At 37.3% G+C, this 22,964-nt stretch overlaps 1 protein-coding gene across 2 annotated transcripts in view; it reads right to left on the bottom strand.

The window, feature by feature from the left end:
- USH2A (usherin) overlaps nucleotides 1-22,964 on the bottom strand; it is a gene marked incomplete at both ends in the record, with an annotated part of 772,061 nt that overhangs the window by 285,493 nt on the left and 463,604 nt on the right. The window contains one exon of one of the 2 annotated variants that reach the window (XM_082613798.1): nucleotides 11,875-12,054. In XM_082613798.1, coding sequence (XP_082469924.1) covers nucleotides 11,875-12,054 — 180 coding nt within the window. The remainder of the gene's footprint in view (nucleotides 1-11,874; nucleotides 12,055-22,964) is intronic. The other variant, XM_082613799.1, reaches the window with a different exon arrangement.

The following is a 22,964-nucleotide window of genomic DNA, read 5'->3' as shown; positions in this document are numbered from 1 at the left end:
AGCCAGTCTCTAGGTTTGAATATGGTCTCTGCCATTTACTAGTTGCCTGACCGTAATGAACTAGTTGCAAGCCAATCTCTTTTCCTCAGCTTCCCCATGTGTAAGTAGGGATAATAGTATCCCTTTCCTCATAAAATTTTCAAGAAATAAATGAGTTAATATGTGTAAAACAATGCCTGCATCTAGAAAGTACTATCTGAGAAGTTATTATATCAAAGAAAATTATTTTTATCAAATAAAATATCACATCATCTTAATTGTTGTCTAGGCACCCGGAAAACAAATTCAGCCAACTTTGTGGAGTTGTACTTGTGAACTCCTAGAAGGAAGAATCTTAACTACGAGGTCTGATAGCCAGCAAACTCTGGAATCCAGGATAAAGACGTCACTGAGGAAACACATTTAAAAATCCCACAGAGGAGGGGAAGCCACAAGATGCTCATTAAGGAAAATTCCCCAGAGGAAGCAGACTCAGGCTTTAGTTACATGGGGTTCCTTCTAGCAGATGTTCTGTGTAGGGATTCAAGAGCTGAGGAAATTCAGCTGACAGAGTCTTCACGGTAGGGCCGGTTAGTGCCCCTTAGGGCACAAAACTCCACACCTGTTGCTTTTTGTGCCACAGGTAGGACTCAGCCTCTGAAACTGGTCATCCATGGTATCTCTTTCTGCCCCACTCAGGGAGACTGGGAGCAATATGTCGGCTCCCATCCACTGGAAAGGCCTCAGGTCTTGAGAATGGAGCTTCTAGAGTCAAAAACACATTGAGCGTAGGGGCCCGTTCCACCTATTTTCCCTCAGTAATTCTGTGTCCCAGTGATAAGTGTGGCATAGAGCCATAGATAGGATCATGTCATATTTTTTATTTGAAGGTATTTTAAAAATGATCTAGTTCAGTGGTTTTCAAACTTGGGCATGGACTCCAACAACACAACGTGGGGGTCATCTACTGAAATATAGATTGTTTGGCCCCAGCCTCAGAATTTCTGAGTCAGTAGGTTGAAGATTGGGCTCCAGATCTGCACTTCAAACATGTTCTCAGGAAACACTGATATTCCTAGTCTGGGATCACACTGCAGGAACCACTGATCTAGGTCAAGTCTGTCATTTTAGAGATGAGAAGCCTGCATCATAGTCAAGTAAAGTTATTTAACTCAGCCCAAAGAGCTAATTAGTGCAAGAATCATTGCTAGAGCTGAAAGCAGCGGAGAAGGGTCTCAGAAGATTGCCAGATGAAGAGGTTCAGAGGAGCATCTTTGGAATGGGGTCCGCAATTTCATCATCAAGGTCGTCATTTCATTTCACATCGGGTTTGCTTCCTGAGGTTTACACATTTGAGAGCTCAAACAAAAGCAAACACATACGTTGAGCTGCCACTGTTTGGTATGATTTTCAAGAAGTTATGAAACTTCTCTAAAGCTCACTACTTTTTTCCTTTCTCTCAAACATCTTGTGATTTAAACTCTTTTGTTTTCAAGTGGCAGAAAACCTAACACACACAGGCTTAAATAATGAAAGGGGTTGGCCCCTGTGATGGAATAATCCAGGGGAAAAGTTGATTTTCGGCAGAATCACATTCTTGGGATCAAATGGTATCACGAGAATCGCGTCTACCTCCTTCCCTCAGATCTGCTCTGCTTTCTTCCATGTTGGCTACCTTTTCACACCTTTTGAGGGGCAATACGACTGGTGGCAGATTCAACTGAATCCCAGGTTAAAATCCAGGGCATGACATATGCCTCTGTTGGCTAGACTGCATCTCATTGACTCTGACTGGAACATCTGTAATCCCTGAAAACAATTACTGTGGCCAGGGGCTTATGATGTTCTTAGCATGGGAGGGTCCAGGGTGCCCAGAGGGAAATTGGAGCACTTTAAGCAAAAGAGGATGGAAAGGGTGATGGCATATTGGATGCAAAAATAACACAAGGTCATGGTTACAGCACTACTAATTTAGTAGAATGTGCCCAGAGGCAATGTAAATGGTGAGAGGGATCTGGAAAGAAAGAAAGAAAAGAAAGGAAGGAAGGAAGGGAGGGAGGAAGGAAGGAAGGAAGGGAGGGAGGGAGGGAGGAAGGAAGAAAGAAAGAGAAAGAAAAAAAGAAAGAAAGAAAGAAAGAAAAGGAAGGAAGGAAGGGAGGGAGGGAGGGAAGGAGGGAGGGAGGAAGGAAGAAAGAAAGAAAGAAAGAAAAGAAAGGAAAAGAAAAAAGAGGGAGAGAGAGAGGGAGGGAGGGAGGTAAGAGCAAGTGAGAGAGGAGAGACGATCACCTCTGAGCCCCCTATCCATCACCACCCATCCATTCATTCTGTCCTTGCCATGGAATTATACTCCAGTAGATAAGCATGATACATACATAGGAAACATTTAAATAAAAATGGAAGAGGGTGTAAGTTCCAAGATGATCAAAATGTAAAGAGGAGTGCTGTCAGAAAGTGTGCACTAGACACCCTCACATTTCTATTTTCCTTTAGCTCAGTTAATTCATAATCATGAATATCATAGTGGCTGTTTGCCCACTGCCGTCACAATGTATACTTCGTTAAGTCTGTACAGAACCTTTAGACTCTGGCTGATCTATATCTCTTTGTAGAGATACAGTAAGAATCTTCTTGAAGTTCTTAAGGAAAAGAGATTGGAAATATGGTCTTTAAGTACCTAAGATATATAAAGAAGTTGTCTCACTTTTGTAAAAATATTTATGCAGCCAGGTAAATGCTCATAGAATTTTATGCAAGACAGGCATAGAGTCCATCTATGATAACAAAGGAAAAAGAAAAGAATAAGAGATTATTTTTTTTTAAAAAAAGCAAAACTTTCTTCAGGGCACTATAAGAATTCAAATAAAACTTCAAGTTGCTTTCAAACTGCAGAGCCAGTCAGACTGACATGATTTTTTTTAACCTTAAAGTTATAGATAAGCCTTTATTCCAAGATGAAAAAAAAAAAACCGAAAGGGGAATTGTACTTATTCTTTTTAAAAATATTATTTTTCAATATCAATGGAACTTAAAGGGATAATATTTCCCACCCCTCTCCCCTGGTAAAGTAGAAGTGTGAGGTTTTTTTTTTTTTTTTTTTTTTGTCTCTCTCTTGCCCCAGGGTACTCTAAAGATGGCACTTAATTGTGTGTGGGGGCCTGTGTGTTACTATACAAACTACATGAGAGTATGCAAATGTGGGAGGCTGGCAGCCCTTTGCTGGAGGCTTGTTGAGTCCACAGTAAGCACACTTCAAAGTTCCCTCGTCTTCTTCCTGGCTCAGAAGTTAGTTTCTTTCTACAGTGTTTTTATAAGCAGGACGTTCATTGCCAAGATGGTGAATATGGAAAATGAGGAAAATTCCACAAGTTGTAAAATAGAAATGTATCCTTCTCTTTGGTTTATGTAATTTTACAAACATACACACGGAGACACAGAGCAGGGTAAATAAACTATCAGTTCTAAGAAGGTAAAGGTAAGGTTTTTCATAAAGGGATGAGAGCTTGTTTAAGATAGTTATAAATAGGGGAGGCTATAAATTTGGTTTTATCCTTATACTTGGGAGAAAGCACAGGTTCAACTAAATGGCCCTGGTATGTGTTTCCAAAAGCACACTATTTCTTTTACTAAGAATTTAGAGACTTTTTATTCATTGAATTTGCCTATCTCATCACTTTGAATGGGTTGATTTTTCCAGGGGAAAAAGAGCAGCACATTTGGAAGACACACACAGAGGTAGAACATTCTGTACAGCTATTCTAAAGATTCATATGAACTGGTTGTAATATAAATCGTGTAGCTTTTAATATGCTGAAGGTAAAGACAAACCGTGTGTTTATGCTGTAGAATGTTCTTGTAACGAATGCTATTCCCCACAATCCTATATCTTCACTGTGGCTTTTACATCATAAAAGGCAGCTAAACTCATCTTTCCTTCTGCCCTCTGTATAAGGTAAGATACCATCTGGGCCTTTTGTTTATTTCAATTTCTAACCTACAGCTTATTTTTTTTAATTTAGAGCCCTTTGCATTCTTTCTATTTTTAAGTATCTCCTGGCCACTTGCACCTTGAAGTTTCAACTTACGTCTTGCAAATAATTCAGAGTAGATTCAGAGCAGATGAAAAATGGAAAACATGTGCTGATGGTATCTATAGTTGCACACTGCAAGCAAACTTTTACATTTTGGGGGATTATTAATTTCATTAAAAAAACAAAAAATAGCATCTTGACGTTGTACTGAACAGATTTGAAAAGGCATGGCAATATTTTATACTTCTCATTGCTACAGCTACAGAGAAAGTGTAAGATAAAATGAAGCTTGAATTTGCAACTCTTGTTTACTTATTTATTTTTTGGCCTACCCCTGCTTTTTGAGCTTCTAATTGATCCTAATTCTCTTGGGCATCCTGTCATAAAAATGACATCATTTTCCCTATGGTTGGTCCATAGCGCTACCTACCGTCCACTCCTCTGAGGTCTTAGGGTTTTTAGGTGAGATAAGAAAAAAGGAAAGAAAATTCAGTTCTTTCCTTTAGAAACTGAAGGAGAAAAATAAGTTCACTGTGCAAGTCATACCACAAGTCTGAGACTCAGTTCCTAATCAATTGAAGGACTATAGCCAATGATTTATTTTTCCTTTCTTTTCTTTTGTTTAAAGGCAAAGCTATTGTAACATTTAACCTAAGAGATTTGATAGCACTGTCCCACCCCTCCTAAGAGTGTAAGCTGCTCCCAGGGCAGTCATCATTCTGCTTCCTTTAAAGCATTTCTTTTCCTTCTGGTGCATAGTTGGTACTCTCTTGACCTACGTACTCTTAACTGACTTGCTGGATTAATAAAAAAATTTCCATTTACTCTGTAACATACCAAGAAGGATAGTCATCTGTTTTAGTCCAAAGGCTAAGTTTTGTGGTCACCAGCAGACTTGTTGTATTTTCCCCAAATGACAACTACCTACAATCACGAGAAATAATAGAGTGGCTGTATTAAATTGCTAAGTTTTTGAGATGGTTTGAGTACACAGTAATACATAACTGAAAGAGAATTCCAGTCTTTTAAAATCTAAAAGAAAATTAATCCAGCAGTTCGATCTCTGAAAAATCAGTGGGTGACATTACTCTTTTAGCAATATTATTGGGCAAAAATTATATGTTACATTTTAAAAAGCAAATATTTCACTTAGTTGTTCAAAAGTGCATTTACTGAACAATTACTATGCTTTCCTATTTGGTGAAAAATGAAATAAACTTTTTTTTTCATTTTTGAAAATGAAATAAATTCTAAGATTTAACTTTTTAAAAAAGATGTATGTGAGGGAAATTTGGAAAAGGTGAAAAAACATTACCAAAAAAGTTCTTTTCTCTTGGCTTAGCATTAACAAGTTATAGAAGTGTTTATTTATGAAAAAAAATATACATATAATGGAAATGAAAAAATAATCCAAAAAATTGTATTTAATAAGTGGCTCAGTATGAATCTATCAAGAAAAAATGTGCTGCTTTTCTGCCCGTTGAAATCCCAAGATAAGCAAAGAGAGTTTGATGTAAAAATCACTTGAAAATTATGATCCGGAAGTCACAGAGGTAGATATTTAAGCTATTTCAAATGGAAAATCACTTCTCATCCTTCTTGCTTCATCATCCAATACACATCACAACCACCCCTGAGCAGGGCTATTGGGCTGGCCATATTTATGTCACCTATGTCACTCTGAGGGCTTAAAGTAGGAAGGGATAGAAATGTAGCCAGACAAAATTATCCTGGTCTCCCCAGCATGTGTCAAAAACTGTGATTTTCACTTGCCCTCTCTCCAGGGCATTTTCCAGCCTTTGGAGGTAAAAGGGTTCTGCACACTCAATTCCAAAGTGTTTGGGGGGGGGGGTTTCCCTCATGTCACTAAGCCAAGCTCTGGACACTAGCTGAGTGTCCTACAATTCAGCTCAATTCTGACACTATCAACCGGAAGATAGCATCAGAGTCCACAGGGTAAGGGCTCAGTCCTGCAAGACTGCTCGTTTCCAGTCCCCCTCCCTGCCACCTCCAATGCCATTCACAGCCTAGACTGTCACCTGTGCTTCTGACCAAATGGAAGGTTCCAGTGATCCCCCTCCAACTCAGGATGGCAAGTCAAGGTTGTTACCTATACTTTGGCTATAAATCAGGTTCCCACAATCCCCTTTTTGGGTTCTGCTAATTTGCTAGAGTGGCTCACAGAACTCAGGAGATCCTTTTACTCACTAGATTTCTGATTTAATACAAAGTATACAACTCAGGAATAGCTGGATGGAAGAGATACGCAGGGCAAAGAATGTGGGGAGTGGCGCGGAGCTTCCATGCCCTGTTGAACTCCCCACTCTCCCAAATATCCACGTATTCACCAATCTGGAAGCTCTCGAACTCCATCCTTTTGGGTTTTTACGGAGGCTTCATTACAGCGGCATGATTATTAACTCATTGGCCATTTGGGACTGAACTCAATCTCAAGTCCCACTCCCCTCCCAAGAGGTCAGGAGAGGGTGGGATTGAAAGTTCCAATCTTCTAACCACATGGTCGGCTCCTCTGGCAACAAGCCTCTGTCCTTGGGCGCTTTCCAGAACGCATCTCATCAACATAACAAAAGAGACTTTTATGGCTCTCTGTGTTTAGGAAATTCCAAGGGATTTAGGAGCTCTGTGCCAGAAACAGGTACCAAGCCCACTTATGTATTTCTTACTTTAGATCACAATATTGCAAGAGGCCAGAAAAGAGCCTTAGTAGGAACAAAGACAATAGCAAGCACCAAATATTAATCAAGACAGGCACTGTGCCGAGCGTGCTACATAAACTGTTGTTTAATCCTCTATCAGGGGGTAATTATCATCAGGCCTGTTTAACAGAGGAACAAAATGAAGCTCAGAGAGGTCTGTGGATTCGCTCGCAGTCCCTCAGCCAGTGAGTGAAAGAAGGGGAATCAAATCCAAGTTTGTAGGATTCCAAAGTGTATGCTTTTACAATGTGTCTAAGTGTTAATTCCAAATGGATATCACTCCTTTTCTTTCATGGATGTTTTAGGTTGGGGGGGAGGTCAAGACAAGGAGAGAGAAACTAAAATAAACCCTAAGAAACCACTCACAACCATTTTGCTTTTTTGAGTGTTTGCTTTTCTAATATCACGTCGTTGGAAAAGGAATACATTCCTCAAGCCTAGTATTTTTATGAAGTTTGTAGATTATAATAATTCTCACCAATTTTAAGGTATAAATGACAAATTGTTTCCTGTCATAGAAAACTGGATTAAGTTCACAAACTAAGGAGGCTCCGAGTTCCTTTCACTGTTACAATAAAGCAGTTCAGAAAAAGATAAATAGAATAAAAATATTTCTTTTGGAAAAATATAAAACTTTCATAAAAAATCTGTTTCTAGCTCGTCAGTATGGAATTTGTCACTAATCATTTTAAACTATGCCCTTTTATGCTTCTTCTGTCTCTTTTAGCTTTCTGAGTAGTTCTTTGATGTAACAGAGACAGTTTCAGACAAGATTTCAGTTCATCTGGAAAAAAAAAGGTTTAAGTCTGGAGGCAAAATGCAGTGTATTTAAAATTTATACTCCACAATGCCTTTGTTCTGAACTTGAAGATCCTGCAAAACTTCTAAGCTTCTTTGGCTTCCTCCTCTAAGCTCATTTGTGCTTCCTTGGCTTATTATCATGCACCTGTGACTTTAACTAGTGCTTCCATCGTTTAACTACATGCGGAGTCATGGCTGACCCTTTCTGATCAATTGCCAATCCATACAGGTTTGACTGATAAAAGAGCCAATTAGATTTAAGCAAATTAAGGGACATCACCAATGTCAACCACTTATTAAACCGAATGCTGAATTCCATGCATACAAAACACTAATGCACTGAGCCCCCATTAAGAGTTGAAATCCTAACCCCATTAGTAACTCCAGACCTTGAAGGGGTAAAGGTCATAAGAAAGTTTCATATTTATGGATTAACATTTGGAGTCTCTTTTATTTTTTTAATTCTTTCCCTGGAACTTTTGAACTTGCAGTCTAACGCTATTCAAGAGCTTGGATTTAAATATATTCATTTCTAAGAGTATCTTAGTGGTAAATATGAGCATTATGCTACTACAAACAACCTAAAAATATAGTAATTGTAGAAATACAAAAGCCTGAGTACACACAAGTGGGTAAGGATATGCTACATAATTGAAGAAGAAAACAAAAGACCAAACTCCTCCAGTGGACCAAATAATATTTCAAATGAATTTTTAAAATAAAAAATGTGAGCTATAGGGATTTGCCTCTGGCCTTCTATGTGCTGAGCTATTGGTCTCATGATCTCACTTGTCTTAATTTCCATCTTCAGAATAACTTGTGTTTATCATATTGTTTAATCATATTTTCCTTTTCTTCGGTCAAAGTTAAGACTTATTTTTTTAATATGATTAATTTGATTAAACAACATTAACGAAACAAGGAAGATCTGATAGAACTAACGAGGGTTTGAAATTAGATATTGTTGGACTTCTTTTCCCCAGCCTTATTGAGGTATAATTGGCAGACACAAAACTGCACGTTAATCATCATTTTTCTCATCAGAAGAAAACAGAGAGAGCTAGCATCAAATAAGATGTTTCATAACCATTAACTAAGAGATGATGTACCAGGGTAAAATTCTTTGTGCTATGTCCCCTTACGTCTCCCAAATTCCAGTGTTAACCAACGTCTGTTATCCTATGTTTACCTAAGTAAAGTAACTACAATAGGAAAGGAACCGGAATGGTGAATTAGTACAATTTGAGAATATTTCTTACTTCTGATACTCCTGCCCTTCTTATAGTCTGGGCTAACAATTACATCTGCATGGCCACAGCATTTCTGCACTGGACAATTTTATACAGAGGAGGTCACCTTTTCCACAGCTGGCTATAAGGTTGCTCAGGTAGAAGATGAGGTCTGAGCAGGCCTGAACAATGATAAGCTTACAACTTAAAACTGGTAATTAAGCTATCTTGACTGATTTATCTATTTACTCATTCACTCACTAATTATTCATTATGCACCGACCATGTGTCAGGTTTGGTCTAGGCATTGAAGGTAAAAATGTGAATAAGAAACAGTCCCTGCTGTGTAGGTGCTTATAACCAGTGATTGTGACAGTCAGATGAGACAGGCAATTTCAATATAATATGATTGAACTTGGGGATACAGAAGGGCCCTATCTCAGCCTTGGTTGGTAAAAGATGACTTCCCCATGGATTGACTTCCAAGTTGAAACCTTAAACATGAGTAGGACTTGGCCAGATGAAGGGGGTAAAGGAGGCTTTTCTGAGCCACACTTGAGAGCAAACACTTGATAAAGAAAAACAATTAGCATTTCTGTCTTGCCCAGACTTTCTATTCTTATGTTTTTAAACTACACTGGAAAGAAAACATAGCTAAGGGTGTTATTACAGATCTTGCATAATTCAGCCTTGAAAGATAGTGGGAATTCAACATCACCATAAAAGAGATCTAATACTGAAATCAAGGAAATGGCAATAATGATAACAATCCAAATATAATGGAAAAGTAAATAGCATATAGAACTTTCTCTGCCCATAAGTTGGTTCGCTTCTGTACATCGGTTCATTTATTATTCATTTCAGTATGAAACACAGTTCACTGGATAAAGGCATGGAAGATTTCTTTAATAACTCTCAGTACTAATTTAATTCTACTTAAACACACATATTCTAGTGAATGCCACATGCTTTTCAGCATGATTTTATGTGTAAATCAGGATAATATGTTTTCAGATCATTAAGTAAAAGGAAGCATGAACTAAAACCTATTTAATCAATGAGGTATCACCTTTAAACTGCCACAAGGTCATAAAAAAGATAATTTCAAAGCTATAAGTTTCCTAATTGTAATCAACAACAATCTAATGATGAAAAGAAGTATGTCTTAATGGCTGTAATAAACCTGAGGAAATCACTGTCTGTCTTTGAAGACATTTTGCTTCCTCTTTTGGTGAAGGGCCATCTCCCAAATTCTGGATTTCTGAGTACATGAAGTGAATGATTGCATGATGCCCAGAGAGTGCTGGCTTCCGGAGCATTATGATAATGACATGGATAAGCAACCACAGAGTAGAGATGAAAATAAGACTCAGCAGTTGACTTCAGTCCAACTGTACCACCGTAAAACAATATTCAGTTTGCTCCTGTTTGCATAATATTAACCCTTCTACTAACCCACTGACAGATATATTCGCACAGTGTATATTGAGTTAATAATGGCAGCTTGCTGTGTTTAACTGAATCGTAGATACACACATATATTATAAATTATTAGGCCATACATTCCTAAACGTACAGACAATGAATTAAATTCACCCCTTTTATGAATGCAATGTAAATTGGTGTAAATTACAAACTATCTAAATCAGTGTTTAGCCAGAAAATGAGTATGTAACTCAAATATGCCACATATTCTGTTAAGATGTCACTATACCACGGAAGAATCTCCATTAAAGCACTAATCACTCTTTACTACCTAAATATAAACAAGGGGTATTATATATTAAGGTATAGAGTCATCCCAATTTTTTATCCCTTCAAGCATATTGGGTTACAGTGAAAAATGAAGATAGGAATACCTAGTTTCTTTTGTTTTGTTTTGATTTTTTGGTCTCAGTTCTTAAACAGGCACCCACCTAAATTCAATTTCCTTCTTTATTATTTGTTCATACAATATGCAACTGAGTTGATCTGCCCCAAAAGTCGCTTTCAAGCGTTCTTTTCTTAAACAATGTGGCTTCAGCCATTTAGAGTTTCAAGTGTTTGGTAAATATCCATTCATTAATTCTTATAATGTCATAAAAGGTAGATAATAGTGAGTGGTTTTTATGACACAGCAGGTAATGAATTCTTCCTTGGAAGAGGGATTCCATACGAATTGTAGATTAACCCTTATTTTCCTCTGGTGATGAGACCTTTGTTGCTTTTATACTCTTTACGACTAGAGAGGGATTTTATCCAGCCCTGCAGAATGCTCTTAACACAGTAAGGACATTATCCTTTAGTACAGAACGCACTGGTTCCTGAAGCTGGGCTACAAGCCGACACTGGGTGTCCTAGGGTCCTTTTCCTTTGGTATTTTCAAAAAACATACCTTTCTAAACACCAAATCGAGAATCATGTTCTTATTAGTTTTGAGGCATGCTTTCTGTTCAAGGGCTGTACATATCAATCTAAGGGAGATTTTTCTTAATAATTAGTTCCCATAAATAGTTAGAACAAGGGTGGAGTTGATTGCAGATCACAATAATTCTGAATAAGTCAATCTTTTTTCATAGAAATAGTTAAAAATAGCCAGATTGTGTCACATTTCACATGTGAAAATGATGCTATTGAACTCTAATCATTAGGACATGGAATTTAAAGATGTTTTTCCAGTGGTGTGAATAGAGTTTTCCTATTCTATTACCCTCACTCTGCTTTTTTTTTTTCCTATCAAATGAGAGGTTTAGATATACTTCTAAACTAGTTCTACAAAAAACCAGGAATGAGATCCACTTGTATGAGAAAATTAAACCACAAATGGAAAACATAAATTTTGAATCTAAATGAAGTCTCAGACAAAAAAGCATTTCCCAGTCTTAACATGCATAAAGCAAGAGATACATGTGTGTGTACATACACATACATGTAGACTCAGTGCGAGATGAAAGTGGTCTCAATGAAACAACATCAATAAAAGGGTCTCAATAGAATAAACAAGAACAGAAACAACCAGAAATACAACTGAGACTCTAAGTTCTAAAAAAATTAATTCTAACAATAAACAAGGTGTTCAGTGGAGATTTAGTTCTAGGGCATTTATATATATTTAGATACCAACGTTGTTCATAGACTTACCCCCTGGCGGCATGGAAATCATTACGGGATCACTTATCAAGCTGCCTTGGCTATTTGAAACATTCACTTGTACTGTATAGTTAGTAAAAGGAATCAACCCATCGATGAGCACCGAAAGGCTGGTCTCTTCACCACTGTACATGACTTGTGTGCCATTCAGAAGAGTGTAGTTGTCGTCTGCTGATTAAAAACAGAAAAATATTTAAATTGGTGCATACTTAGGATTCTTTCCTGCTATTATTTGAATATTTTCTTGGGTTTCTAAATATACAGTACTAAACAGAACTATATATCAACGCCCCGAGAGACATTACATGGCTATTATCAACATGCATACTTTTATTATTTTGTGAACAAAGTGTTACCTCAGTTAATATTATGTTCTCTAATCTATTTAGCACAGGGATTGAAATAACTGGACTGATAGTCTAAGACAGTATGAAACCTAATCACAAGTATCATGCCTATAAGTAAAACTACTGGGCAGATATATAAATTGATCACTTAATGGATTATTTACAACTGTTTGAGATTTTTTTTAAATCCTTGAATTTTCTTTGATGTGTGGACTGGAAGGAAGTCACACTCTTTTCCCCCAAATAGAATGGTTCTGGATATAAACAGTACATGCAAATGCATGTGTCATATGTTTTATTTATTATCAATTGGTGTATTTTCTGCTCATTTCGCTTGAAAGGTGAGCTGACTGCTTTCTATCTAATGTGTCTTTAAATCAGATTTGGTCAAAATATCCTGAAAAGTCACTAGGGATGGGAAGTAATATGTGTCCACTTTGATTAGAAGATCTATTTTTTTAGCTCTATGGGTAAATGTAGCAGTTGCCTAGCTGTATATAAGAATCACCATAAACGTGGCATCACCACATCCTACCACTACCATCCTTCCAAAACTTCAGCAAACCCATTCTCAAATCTTAGCATGTCGAGGATATAGGAAAATACTGCTGTCTGATAACAATATTTTATCTCCCTCTTCTAGGCAACTGGGTTCAAGGTTAAGGAGAATTAGAAATTAGGCTTAAAATAAAAATAGGGCTACAACCGAAAACTGTACTGTAACATTTATTTCACTTTCTATGATAGAGGCTTTCCTGAAAAGTTTCCATGAGGCAAATTTTTCAAAATGTTGCTTAATTTGGTAAAATTTAGTTATACTTACTCTTAAAACACAGAAAAAATAATTAAGAATAGCAATATTTACTTCAAGTAGCGTTCTTCCTTTGCCAAAACACTTTTTACTATGTACCTTTCATTTTTCCCACATAAATTATACAAAATATAAGCAAACAAAAAACACACATGATGCTGGACTTCAAGGGGAAAGCATATTTTCAAGATCCCTGGATACTGATATAATCTTTATTGTTTAAATGTTTTAAAAGGTAAAATATGGTGTGATCTTCCATTGTACAGTAGACAAAATTTAAGTTACAGTACTTACAAAAATAGTGTATTTTTACATAGTTTAGTAGAGTATAGTGCAAAGAAAGTACATAAATTTGGTGATCAAAGAGTTTCTGCATTTGAACCTGTCCTTACTCTTCAGTAGCGTGCTCTTTGTAAGTCACTTAATATTTCTGAACCTCAGGTTTTTCTTCTGTGAACTAGGAATGAGAGTACTCCTTCAATTGCCATGTTATTACCAAGGTTAAGTGGGATTTCTTTACAGCAGATGTTCATCAACAGCAGCTAAGAATATTACTGTTTCTTGTAATCCATACAGCAGATACATTCCAGACAAATATTTAGAACTAGCAAGTGATTAAGAATTATTCACTCTGTATTTTACTTTCTCAACTACCTACCTACTATATTCCTCCCCCACCTCCATCCAACAATATATTATTATTATTTTATTTATTTATTTATTTTTTGCGATACGCGGGCCTCTCACTGTTGTGGCCTCTCCCGTTGCGCAGCACAGGCTCCAGACGTGCAGGCTCAGTGGCCATGGCTCACGGGCCCAGCTACTCCACGGCATGTGGGATCTTCCCGGACCGGGGCACGAACCCGTGTCCCCTGCATCGGCAGGCAGACTCTCAACCACTGCACCACCAGGGAAGCCCCCAACAATATATTATTAATCAAAATTCTAAGGTTCTTCAATTAATAAAACAACACTAATCTCATTCACTACCACTGGGCAATTGTTCCATCAGGTTGTATTTCAAACTCTAAAATTAATAAAGATCAAATGATGAAAAGAGGAGCTCCTATGTAGTCATGAGCATGGGTAAGGTTACTTTAAAAATATATCAAATTTTTAAAAAGATACTTATAATAACTTTGGGTTGGAGAACTTAGCTGAGAATTTTATTGCTGCAAAATACACAGGTAGGTTAAGTGTTTTTCATGAACAGAAGAAATCCCTAGTTAGGGCAAGAATTTACTACTCTGAACTTGAAATTGGCAAAGGACTGGTTTGTTCCAAAGAAAATAAATGGTACTTATGGGCTAAAACATGGGACTAATAATTTCTATTCATGTTTAGTAAAACAAGATAAAGACATATTCACAGGTTAAGAATGGTTTTACATTCCCCAAATTTGAATAGACAACAAAATATATGAGTGAAGAAGTTATGAAACCTACAAAGTAGCTGTTGGTAATTTCCTAATGCATTGAAAAGACATTTCCAAATTATGCTACACTAGCTTTCATAGATTCTTTCCAACAGGTCAGGGAGTAGACTTTGCTAGGTGCTGATAACAGTATGCACCAAACAAGTAAGACATAGTTCTTACACTCAAGAAACGTGGTTAAGATGAATATGAATCCCTTCTAACCATGGTCTAAGACAAATTTCATTATCCACATCTGTAGATCTTCTCAAGTTCCCATAATGCCTAGCTCCTTAAAAACATTTTCAGTTATAGCTGAAACAATTGCTGCTATTGTCACATGCCCAGCTGTAAAATTTCAAAAAGGTCAGTGTATCCCAGGAGACCCAGGCAGATGCTCTATTGCTTCTATAGTATAACTGTACACATCTTACAAAAGATGGTAAACTGCAAAACAACAATGAAAATTATAAAAATAAGCCAGGAGAATACAGTTTTACACATTTTAAGCCTGGTGCAGTCGTAAGCTCAATGAGTTAACATCTATAATGATAACATTGGTGAGGTTTTTTTCCCTTGTATTTTGTTTGTCTTTGAAGCAAATTTCAGGCTGTAAAACGAACACTATTGCCAGCTTTGAAAATGGCATGGCAGGGGGAAATATATTAAGTACCACTTTATTCTAAGTTTCCCAGATAACATTAATACATGGTAATTATACAATTAGTTGTAACATTAAGTCCTAGTTATAGAACAATGATTACTCAGTAATTATAAGAAGTATATAATTACTCAATAATTATGAGAAGTATGCAATTACATAACCATTTCGTTCAGCTGAAAAAAGAACGTGTACATCTCCAGGAAGCATGCAGCTGAGTGAGTCAAATGTTCTCTCAGCCCCACTAACATACAACTCAATTCACAGACCTGGAGCAAATGACAGGATTTCAACCCTTGCTGAAGCTCAAAAATCTCCAGATTCAAAACCAAAACAGGATCCAGAGGTTTCAGCTCTTCTCCACTTCATTCTCCCTGCCTTCTCTTTCTTCCTTTAAACTTTACCAATTTGGTCTCCTAAATATTGGGGGGAAAATCTTAAAAATGCAGGCCCTCTGATCCTCCCTTTTGAGAGGGTTGGGCTTTACCACTTTTCTTTGCATAAACTTTGTTTTCAGTGGGCTGGAAAAGGCATCCCTGTTGGTTCAGCCTCAAGAATCAAGCTAGAAAATGCTCAAGCGATAAGCACTTCCTATCACAGGTGACCACTCCTGTGTGGTCGGCCTCAGCGCTGACCCTATTGGTGACTATCAGTGGATGGTGCAGGCCCGGTTAAGATTCTGTGTTCTGGAACCACAGCCCCCCATCTTCCCGCCTCCAGGCACTGTGAGTTTGGAGTCCCCCTCGTCCACCTTCTTTGGCTGTGGTCTGTGCCATCGGGCTTTAAGTGGGGATTGCACTAAACTCTTTACACAGTGGGACTGTCTGTACCTGTGTTCCAGGGCTCACCCACGTCAAAATCGCCCGGGGGGTATTTCATAAACATTCACACGCCTGAGTTCCACTCCAGAACTACTGAAGGGTAACATCAGAGGGTATCAGGAATCCCATGGAGATTCTTCTGAAGTATGCAGAACTACTGATTTTAGGGTTATTTGATCCATGTTCAAGGTGGTCTTAAAGTAATGATCAAAATTCATTTTCTTTGCTTGCAAAAATAATGAGGTTGCATTTGGCATTTTTATTAATGATACATTTAGATTCTAGCTTTGGGCTGTAAAATGTTTACTCTATTAGTGAAACAGTGCATCTTTAGAAAGTGCAAACCTAACTTTTAAACCAGACTGTCTTAACAGACTACAAAATCTAGTACAGTTGTTCTATAAGAAAACTTAAAACATGCATAAAAATAATTTTAAAAATGAATAAAAAAAGAAAAGGAAAAGCTATATCACATAAACAGCAACCCTAAGAGAATTGGTTATACTAATATCAGATAAAATAGACTGTTAGACAAAAACCGTTATTAGGGGTAAAGAGAGACGTTTAAAAATGATAACAGGCTATTCCACCGGGAATATATAATAATTATGGACATATATGCACCTACATATTTCTGATTTTGATCATAATAATATTTTTTGCTCATTCTAGACTTTATAATAAATGAAACCATGAAGTATGTAAAAAATGAATAAACATTATTGCACACCTGAGAACAATAACTTAAGAATTTCTGAATTAAGTGTCTCTCTCCCTTTCTTTCTCTCTCCACTGAGGATTCAGTGGAAAGGAAGGATTCTTTGTATGCTGGCCAGTATCATGCAATCACAAGGGAGAAACATATTTCATATAGATCACACAAAATTTTAAAATAAAATCCTCAATGCTATTTCAGAATATTCCACATTCTAAAGGACTTCCAAAAAGGTTAATTCTTTCAGTCCTACTTTTCTATTTTATTTTGAAGAAAAACAGTGTTAAATGAAGAAACAATCAAAATAAATCTCATATGCCCAACAGATTTCACATGTAAGGAAGTTTTCCTTCAGCTTCAAATACAAAGACCTACTAAAATGTTAATAACATGAATGTCCACTTCTAAGGCTAAAATCTTACTTTTAATGTTCTTATTTTCTGAATAGTAGGATATTTTCTATATAATTAGTTTTTAAGCCAAAACCAGTATAAACAGATATTTTCACATGTATGACTCACAGATGCGTAAGTGATGGCTATTCCGGGAATATCATCCCGTGGGGTGCTCTAGATTGAAATAACATAAATGGGTATCCTTTCCCATTCTTGTTATAATCATTGTCACAAGAATCTTAATGTACCATATATTCCATAATTTTTTTTCCTCTGTGCTGTACTGCTCTGACCTTTTCAATATTCTATAACTTGACTGGCTGGCCATTTCAGTTCTTTCCTTTTTACAGCCTTATTAACTTGTGGGAAAGAGGTGAAATGAACAACCAATCAGAATACATAATACTGCAAAGGTCAGCGTAGTCTTGTAACTATCATCACACACAGAAGACTGTATGCCAGGCATTAACATCCTGATATCTTATTCATGTGACAAAGATTGTAACAAGAACAGAAAATGGCACAACATGAATCCATTCTCATGACAAAGATCATAATAAGGAATGACAGCGAACAAACCAAACTGATTCTTGTTATCATGTGAGGTTTTACATGTCAGACCTGGTCCTCTTTAAGTTAGCCTTTTTCTGAATCCAATTACACCTTATGGTAGAAAACGTGTTGACTAATTTTCCCACTTCTGGCTGGAAAAAGAAAATGCTATATTTTTTCCTGTATTGGGGTCTCCTGTATTGTTCAGCCTCACCTCATCATTACAGAATTCTGCCAATCCTGAAATCAAAAGACATTGAACGGCAGATCACAGATTAGGGCCATGTGGCCAAAATGCCCTTTAATGGGAGCTAAGAATTCTAGGTCATCTAGATAACACATATTAATATTTAATTCACTTTTATTTCTTCTTTCTAAGGATGTTATTTCAAATTATTCTACCCATGATGCAAATGCATCCTCCAGACTTCATTATTCTAATAGATCTTACTTTGGTAGAAATCTGAAAGTATTTGTTTAAGCTACTATGTAGGTAAAAGGACCTATTCCTGTCTTTTAAGTTTTTGCCAATGTAGAAAACCTTTATAGATCTCTACCTACATAGCTGTCTTCTCCACAGAACATTTTGAAAGAGAAAAAAAAAAAAAAAAAGCCTGTGAAGCACTTAGGCCTCTGAGAAGGACAGTGTTCTATTAATGCATCATACTTTTACCATTATTGTAATTACTCTAATGTGATGTTTAATTAGTTGTCATCTAGTAAAAGCTGTACTTCTTTGATTCCTTTTTAAATTTGTCATTCTACTGTTAGGACAATTGTAGTTCAGGGAATAAATACATAGAGTATTTCATCAATTCACCAAAAGTTGCTTCAGAAATATTTGCCGAGTCTGTGCTCATACAAGAGCAATAACAGTTCTATAGATATTAAGGATCTTTCTGTTTTGTTTTGATTTTTTTAAACGTATGGGCAAGGGTATACCAAAGTTGCATGACTACCCTTCTAAATATTTTAAATACCATTTTTTTTTTTTTTTTTTTGCTGTACGTGGGCCTCTCACTGCTGTGGCCTCTCCCGTTGCGGAGCACAGGCTCCAGACGCACAGGCTTAGCAGCCATGGCTCACGGGCCCAGCTGCTCCGCAGCATGTGGGATCTTCCCGGACCGGGGCACGAACCCACGTCCCCTGCATTGGCAGGCGGACTCTCAACCACTGCACCACCAGGGAAGCCCTAAATACCATTTTTTAAAGCCCTGTGGGGCATGGTCTCTTTTCATCAAGTTTGCTCTATGTACCACAGTCAGATTTCCTAAATGCTCTTATTTTATTAACATCAGAGAATAATTATATATAAACAGTGAATTCAGAGATTGATTGTGTGGTAAATTAGGGAAGTATGGTCCATTTTTATCAACTATGTTGTGCTCTGAAAAGTCATATTTTTTTTCTCCTTTAACTTTTTTTCCCCCATTTGGACAAACTGTCAAAATGAACAAACAATTGCCATTATCTCAATTAACCAAGAGCCGTTTGGGAAAATGTGCTCCCACAGAAAGTGGTCTCTAGATTCCAAACTAAACATTGGACAGACATGAGCTTGACTAATCAATGAACAGAAGATGTTGTAGTAGAGCCTTACTAAACATACTGACCATGCTGAGCCTTGAGTACCACTGGTATCAGATGGAGAACTTAACAAGCATCAATCACAGAACAGAGTCAGTCACCAATTCTTAATGAAATGTTTATAATCTTAGTTTCAATGCTTAGATACATGCTTGAGAAAGAGCCTCCATTAAAGGAGAACATGGATTTTCGGAGCACAGTATTTGGGTGAGAATTATGCCATGTTTTGCTGGTGATTCTATCAGCTTTATTCACTGCAGTCATAGAGTCACGTGTTCCTGAGCTAGTTATCTATTGCTGTGTCATCATCTTAGCACAAAGTGAGCAGCTCAAAACAACATGCATTTCTTATCTCATAGTCTCTGTGGGTCAGGAGTCTGGGCAGATCTTAGCTGGGTCCTCTTGCTCAGGGTCTCAAAAGGGCTGCAATCAAGGTGTTGCCTTGGACTATAGCCCTACCTCAAGGTTCTACTGGAGAAGGATCTCCTCCAGCTCAGGTAGTTATTGCAGCATTCAGTTCCTTGCAGGCTGTTGGAACTGAGGGCCTCGTTTTCTTGCTGGCTATTGCCTGGAGGCTGCCCTCATTCCTTCCCACATGGGCCTCCAACATGGCTGCTTGCTTTATCAAAGCCCACAAGGGAGAGAGTCTCCTGGCAAGGTGGTTTACAATCTTAGGTATCACTGTCAGAACTAACAGCCCATCCCCTTTTGCCATAGTCTATTGGTTGAATACAAGTCACAGGTATTGACCACATGCAAGGGGAAGGGATTATACAAAGGTGTAAGTACCAGGAAGAGGAGATAATCAGATGCCATCTTAGAGTCTGTGTGTTACAGGTTCTAAGCTATGGATATGAATCACCTTGCTGGAAAGAGATTTAGGAATAAATTGTGAACTTTCAAGGTTTATATATTTGAACTTATAGTTACCAAAGGGGAAAGATGGGGGGAGGGATAAATTAGGAGGCTGGGATTAACATATACATACTACTATATATAAGATAGATAATCAAAAAGGACCTACTGTACAGCACAGGGAACTCTACTCAATACTCCATAATAACCTATATGGGAAAAGAAGCTGAAAAAGAATAGATATATGTGTATGTATAACTGAATCACTTTGCTGTACACCTGAAACTAACACAACATTGTAAATCAACCATACTCCAATATAAAATAAACATTTGAAAGAAAAAAACAAAAACAAACAAACAAAAAACCCAAAACTTAAACAAAAACCAAAACAAAAAACCCCAAACTAACAAACAAAAAGTTTATGTTTTTGGAGAAGAATAGATCGATTAGTATAACAGAATGGCCTTTCCAAAATACCTAACAACATGGAAAAATTAGAACAAAAATAATAACATTAACAAGACCAGCTGCAAATCTTGGAGCACATATAAAGGGAAAGGAACAAATAAATGGCACTGACTTTGAAATCTCACAAAAAGTTCCTAATTTTGCTCCTGGAGAAAGAAATATAAACCAAGGAATCTTCTCTAATTTGAAATGAAGTGAACCTGAGTAGAGTTTGTACAGACAGGAAGAGGAGTCAGGGTTGGCCACCCTGCTAAGCTTGTTCTGAGTTGGGGGAAGAAGCTGAGGTCCCCAGGAGTGGGAGATGCATGTGCATAAATGGAGGGGGTGCTGCTTCAAAAGATAGTTAATGGGATCTCGGAAGGGACAGAGAAACTAGATGTCCTAGAATCCTGTTCAATGCATCCATCCATATCCTCTACTTCACTCCCATTCCTCCCACCTTTACTCCAAGGCTACGGACAAGTACATTAACAGCAACACTCAGTTCTCAAAGTTTAGATTGAAGGAAGACTAAGTAGCACTGGAAAGAAAAGACGTAGACCATAGTCAGAACAAATGAAAAGTCTGGACAGATCTGCCCATACTAGGCATAAGCCAGATGAATTTGAAGGAAGAAATATGAAATATGCGTACATATAGCCAAAAGGAAAGAAAGGATCTCAAGATAAAAAGACAACCACATAGCTCCAGGGGAAAAAAAAGATATGTATTCCCTTTAAGATGAAAAAGGATATTGCAGAGGCAGAGAAACAAATTGGAAATTAGAAAAAAAAAATCATGAAGGATTTAATAGACAAGTGAGAAAAAAGCAAGGAACAGAATAGCAACAGCTAAAATCTAAATCGATAGCATGATGGAAAGCCTCGAGATAATCATCATCAATGCATAAGAAAAAAGATCAAGAAATTACAACAGAGAGAAGATGATAGAGATGTGGAGAGAAAATGATCAGAAATATAATTTAATTAATTATTATTATTATTATTTTGGTAAATGAAAGGATAGCTAAAGCTCACATGGGCACTTGACCACAAGATTGCCAGTTGGATGCTTCCACCTTGGGACCAAGAAGCAGGATGAGGCAAAACAATGCATGGCTTAGGGTCAGTTAGGGTTTCTTCTCACTGTCTCTAGAATTGTTGAGGATGCAGAAGCAGGGCTGCAATTGTCCAGGGCTGCTAAGTGGTGGTGCTGCTGCTGCCAGTAGGGGTGTCCTCCTGTATGTAACCTGAGACACAAGCTTGTCTGGGCCAAGCTATTTGTAGTTTCTGTACAAGTATGACTCTGCCACTTTCTTGTCCACTTTTTGAACTGCTCAGTTCTCTTACAGTAATTCATTTTTGCCTTAATTAATCAGAGTTGTTTCTGTTGCTTGCTACCAAGAAACCACTCATGAATTGAGAAAGGTCTGAAATGATGTTTGTCATTTGTTAACATTAGTTACTTACAGGTAGTGGGATTTTCATGAATGCCATTACTCTATATTACATGAATTTTTAAGTTAGCATACATAATTTCTGTGAAATCCAGAGAATCATGAGAGGGTTGAAAGATCCAAGGAAACTATATGAAGTGTATTTAAACTTATAAATAAATCGGGATCCACAATCTACATGCTACAAGCCAAATCTGGCCAGAAACCTGTTCTTGTAAATAAAGTTTTTATTAGAACACAGAAAATTACACGTCTAGGCATTGTCATGTTACAACTGCACAATTCAGCGGTTATGGTAAGACCATGTTGCCTGTAAAGTTTAAAGTGTTTACTATGTGGCCCTTTACTGAAAAAGTTTGCTGTCCTCTGAATTAAACAATTGAAGTGACAACATTTTAAAAATGGTCTGCCTTCCTGAATAAAGAGATTGACAATTTTTACATTTATTTTCTTGAGTAAACTCTTTAAAGAGTGGAACAGGGTATGTTGGAAACAATACTGTATTGATGGAGCCCTATCTTACATTGCTGCACTGTACTGTTTTTGATGCTTTGAAGGCCTTTCACTATCCAGTGCTTATAAATGCAAATTACTGAAAAGGAAAAAAAAAAGCAGAAAGAAAATATGTTATTGAAAGTCCCTAATTCCACATGCTCAGGAAGTTTGCAAATGGAAATCCAAGTACATCATAGTGACGATAGCTGCTGTTCTAAAGGTTTGATAAGAGTAACTGAAGAGGGGACCTTCAAGATGGTGGAGGAGTAAGACGTGGAGATCACCTTCCTCCCCACAAATACATGAGAAATACATCTACACATGGGGCATCTACAGAACACCTACTGAATGCTGGCAGAAGACCTCAGACTTCCCAAAAGGCAAGAAAATCCCCACGTACCTGAGTGGGGCAAAAGAAAAAAGGAAAAACAGAGACAAATGAATAGGGATGGAATGTGAACCTCTGGGAGGGAGCTGTGAAGGAGGAAAAGTTTCTACACACGAGAAAGCCCCTTCACTGGC

Source organism: Mesoplodon mirus (genome assembly GCF_964341445.2).
Source record: "Mesoplodon mirus genome assembly, chromosome: 3".
Taxonomy (NCBI): Eukaryota; Metazoa; Chordata; class Mammalia; order Artiodactyla; family Ziphiidae; genus Mesoplodon; species Mesoplodon mirus.
The sequence above is the reverse complement of the archived record's forward strand: the minus strand, read 5'-3'. Positions and strand labels throughout refer to the sequence as shown.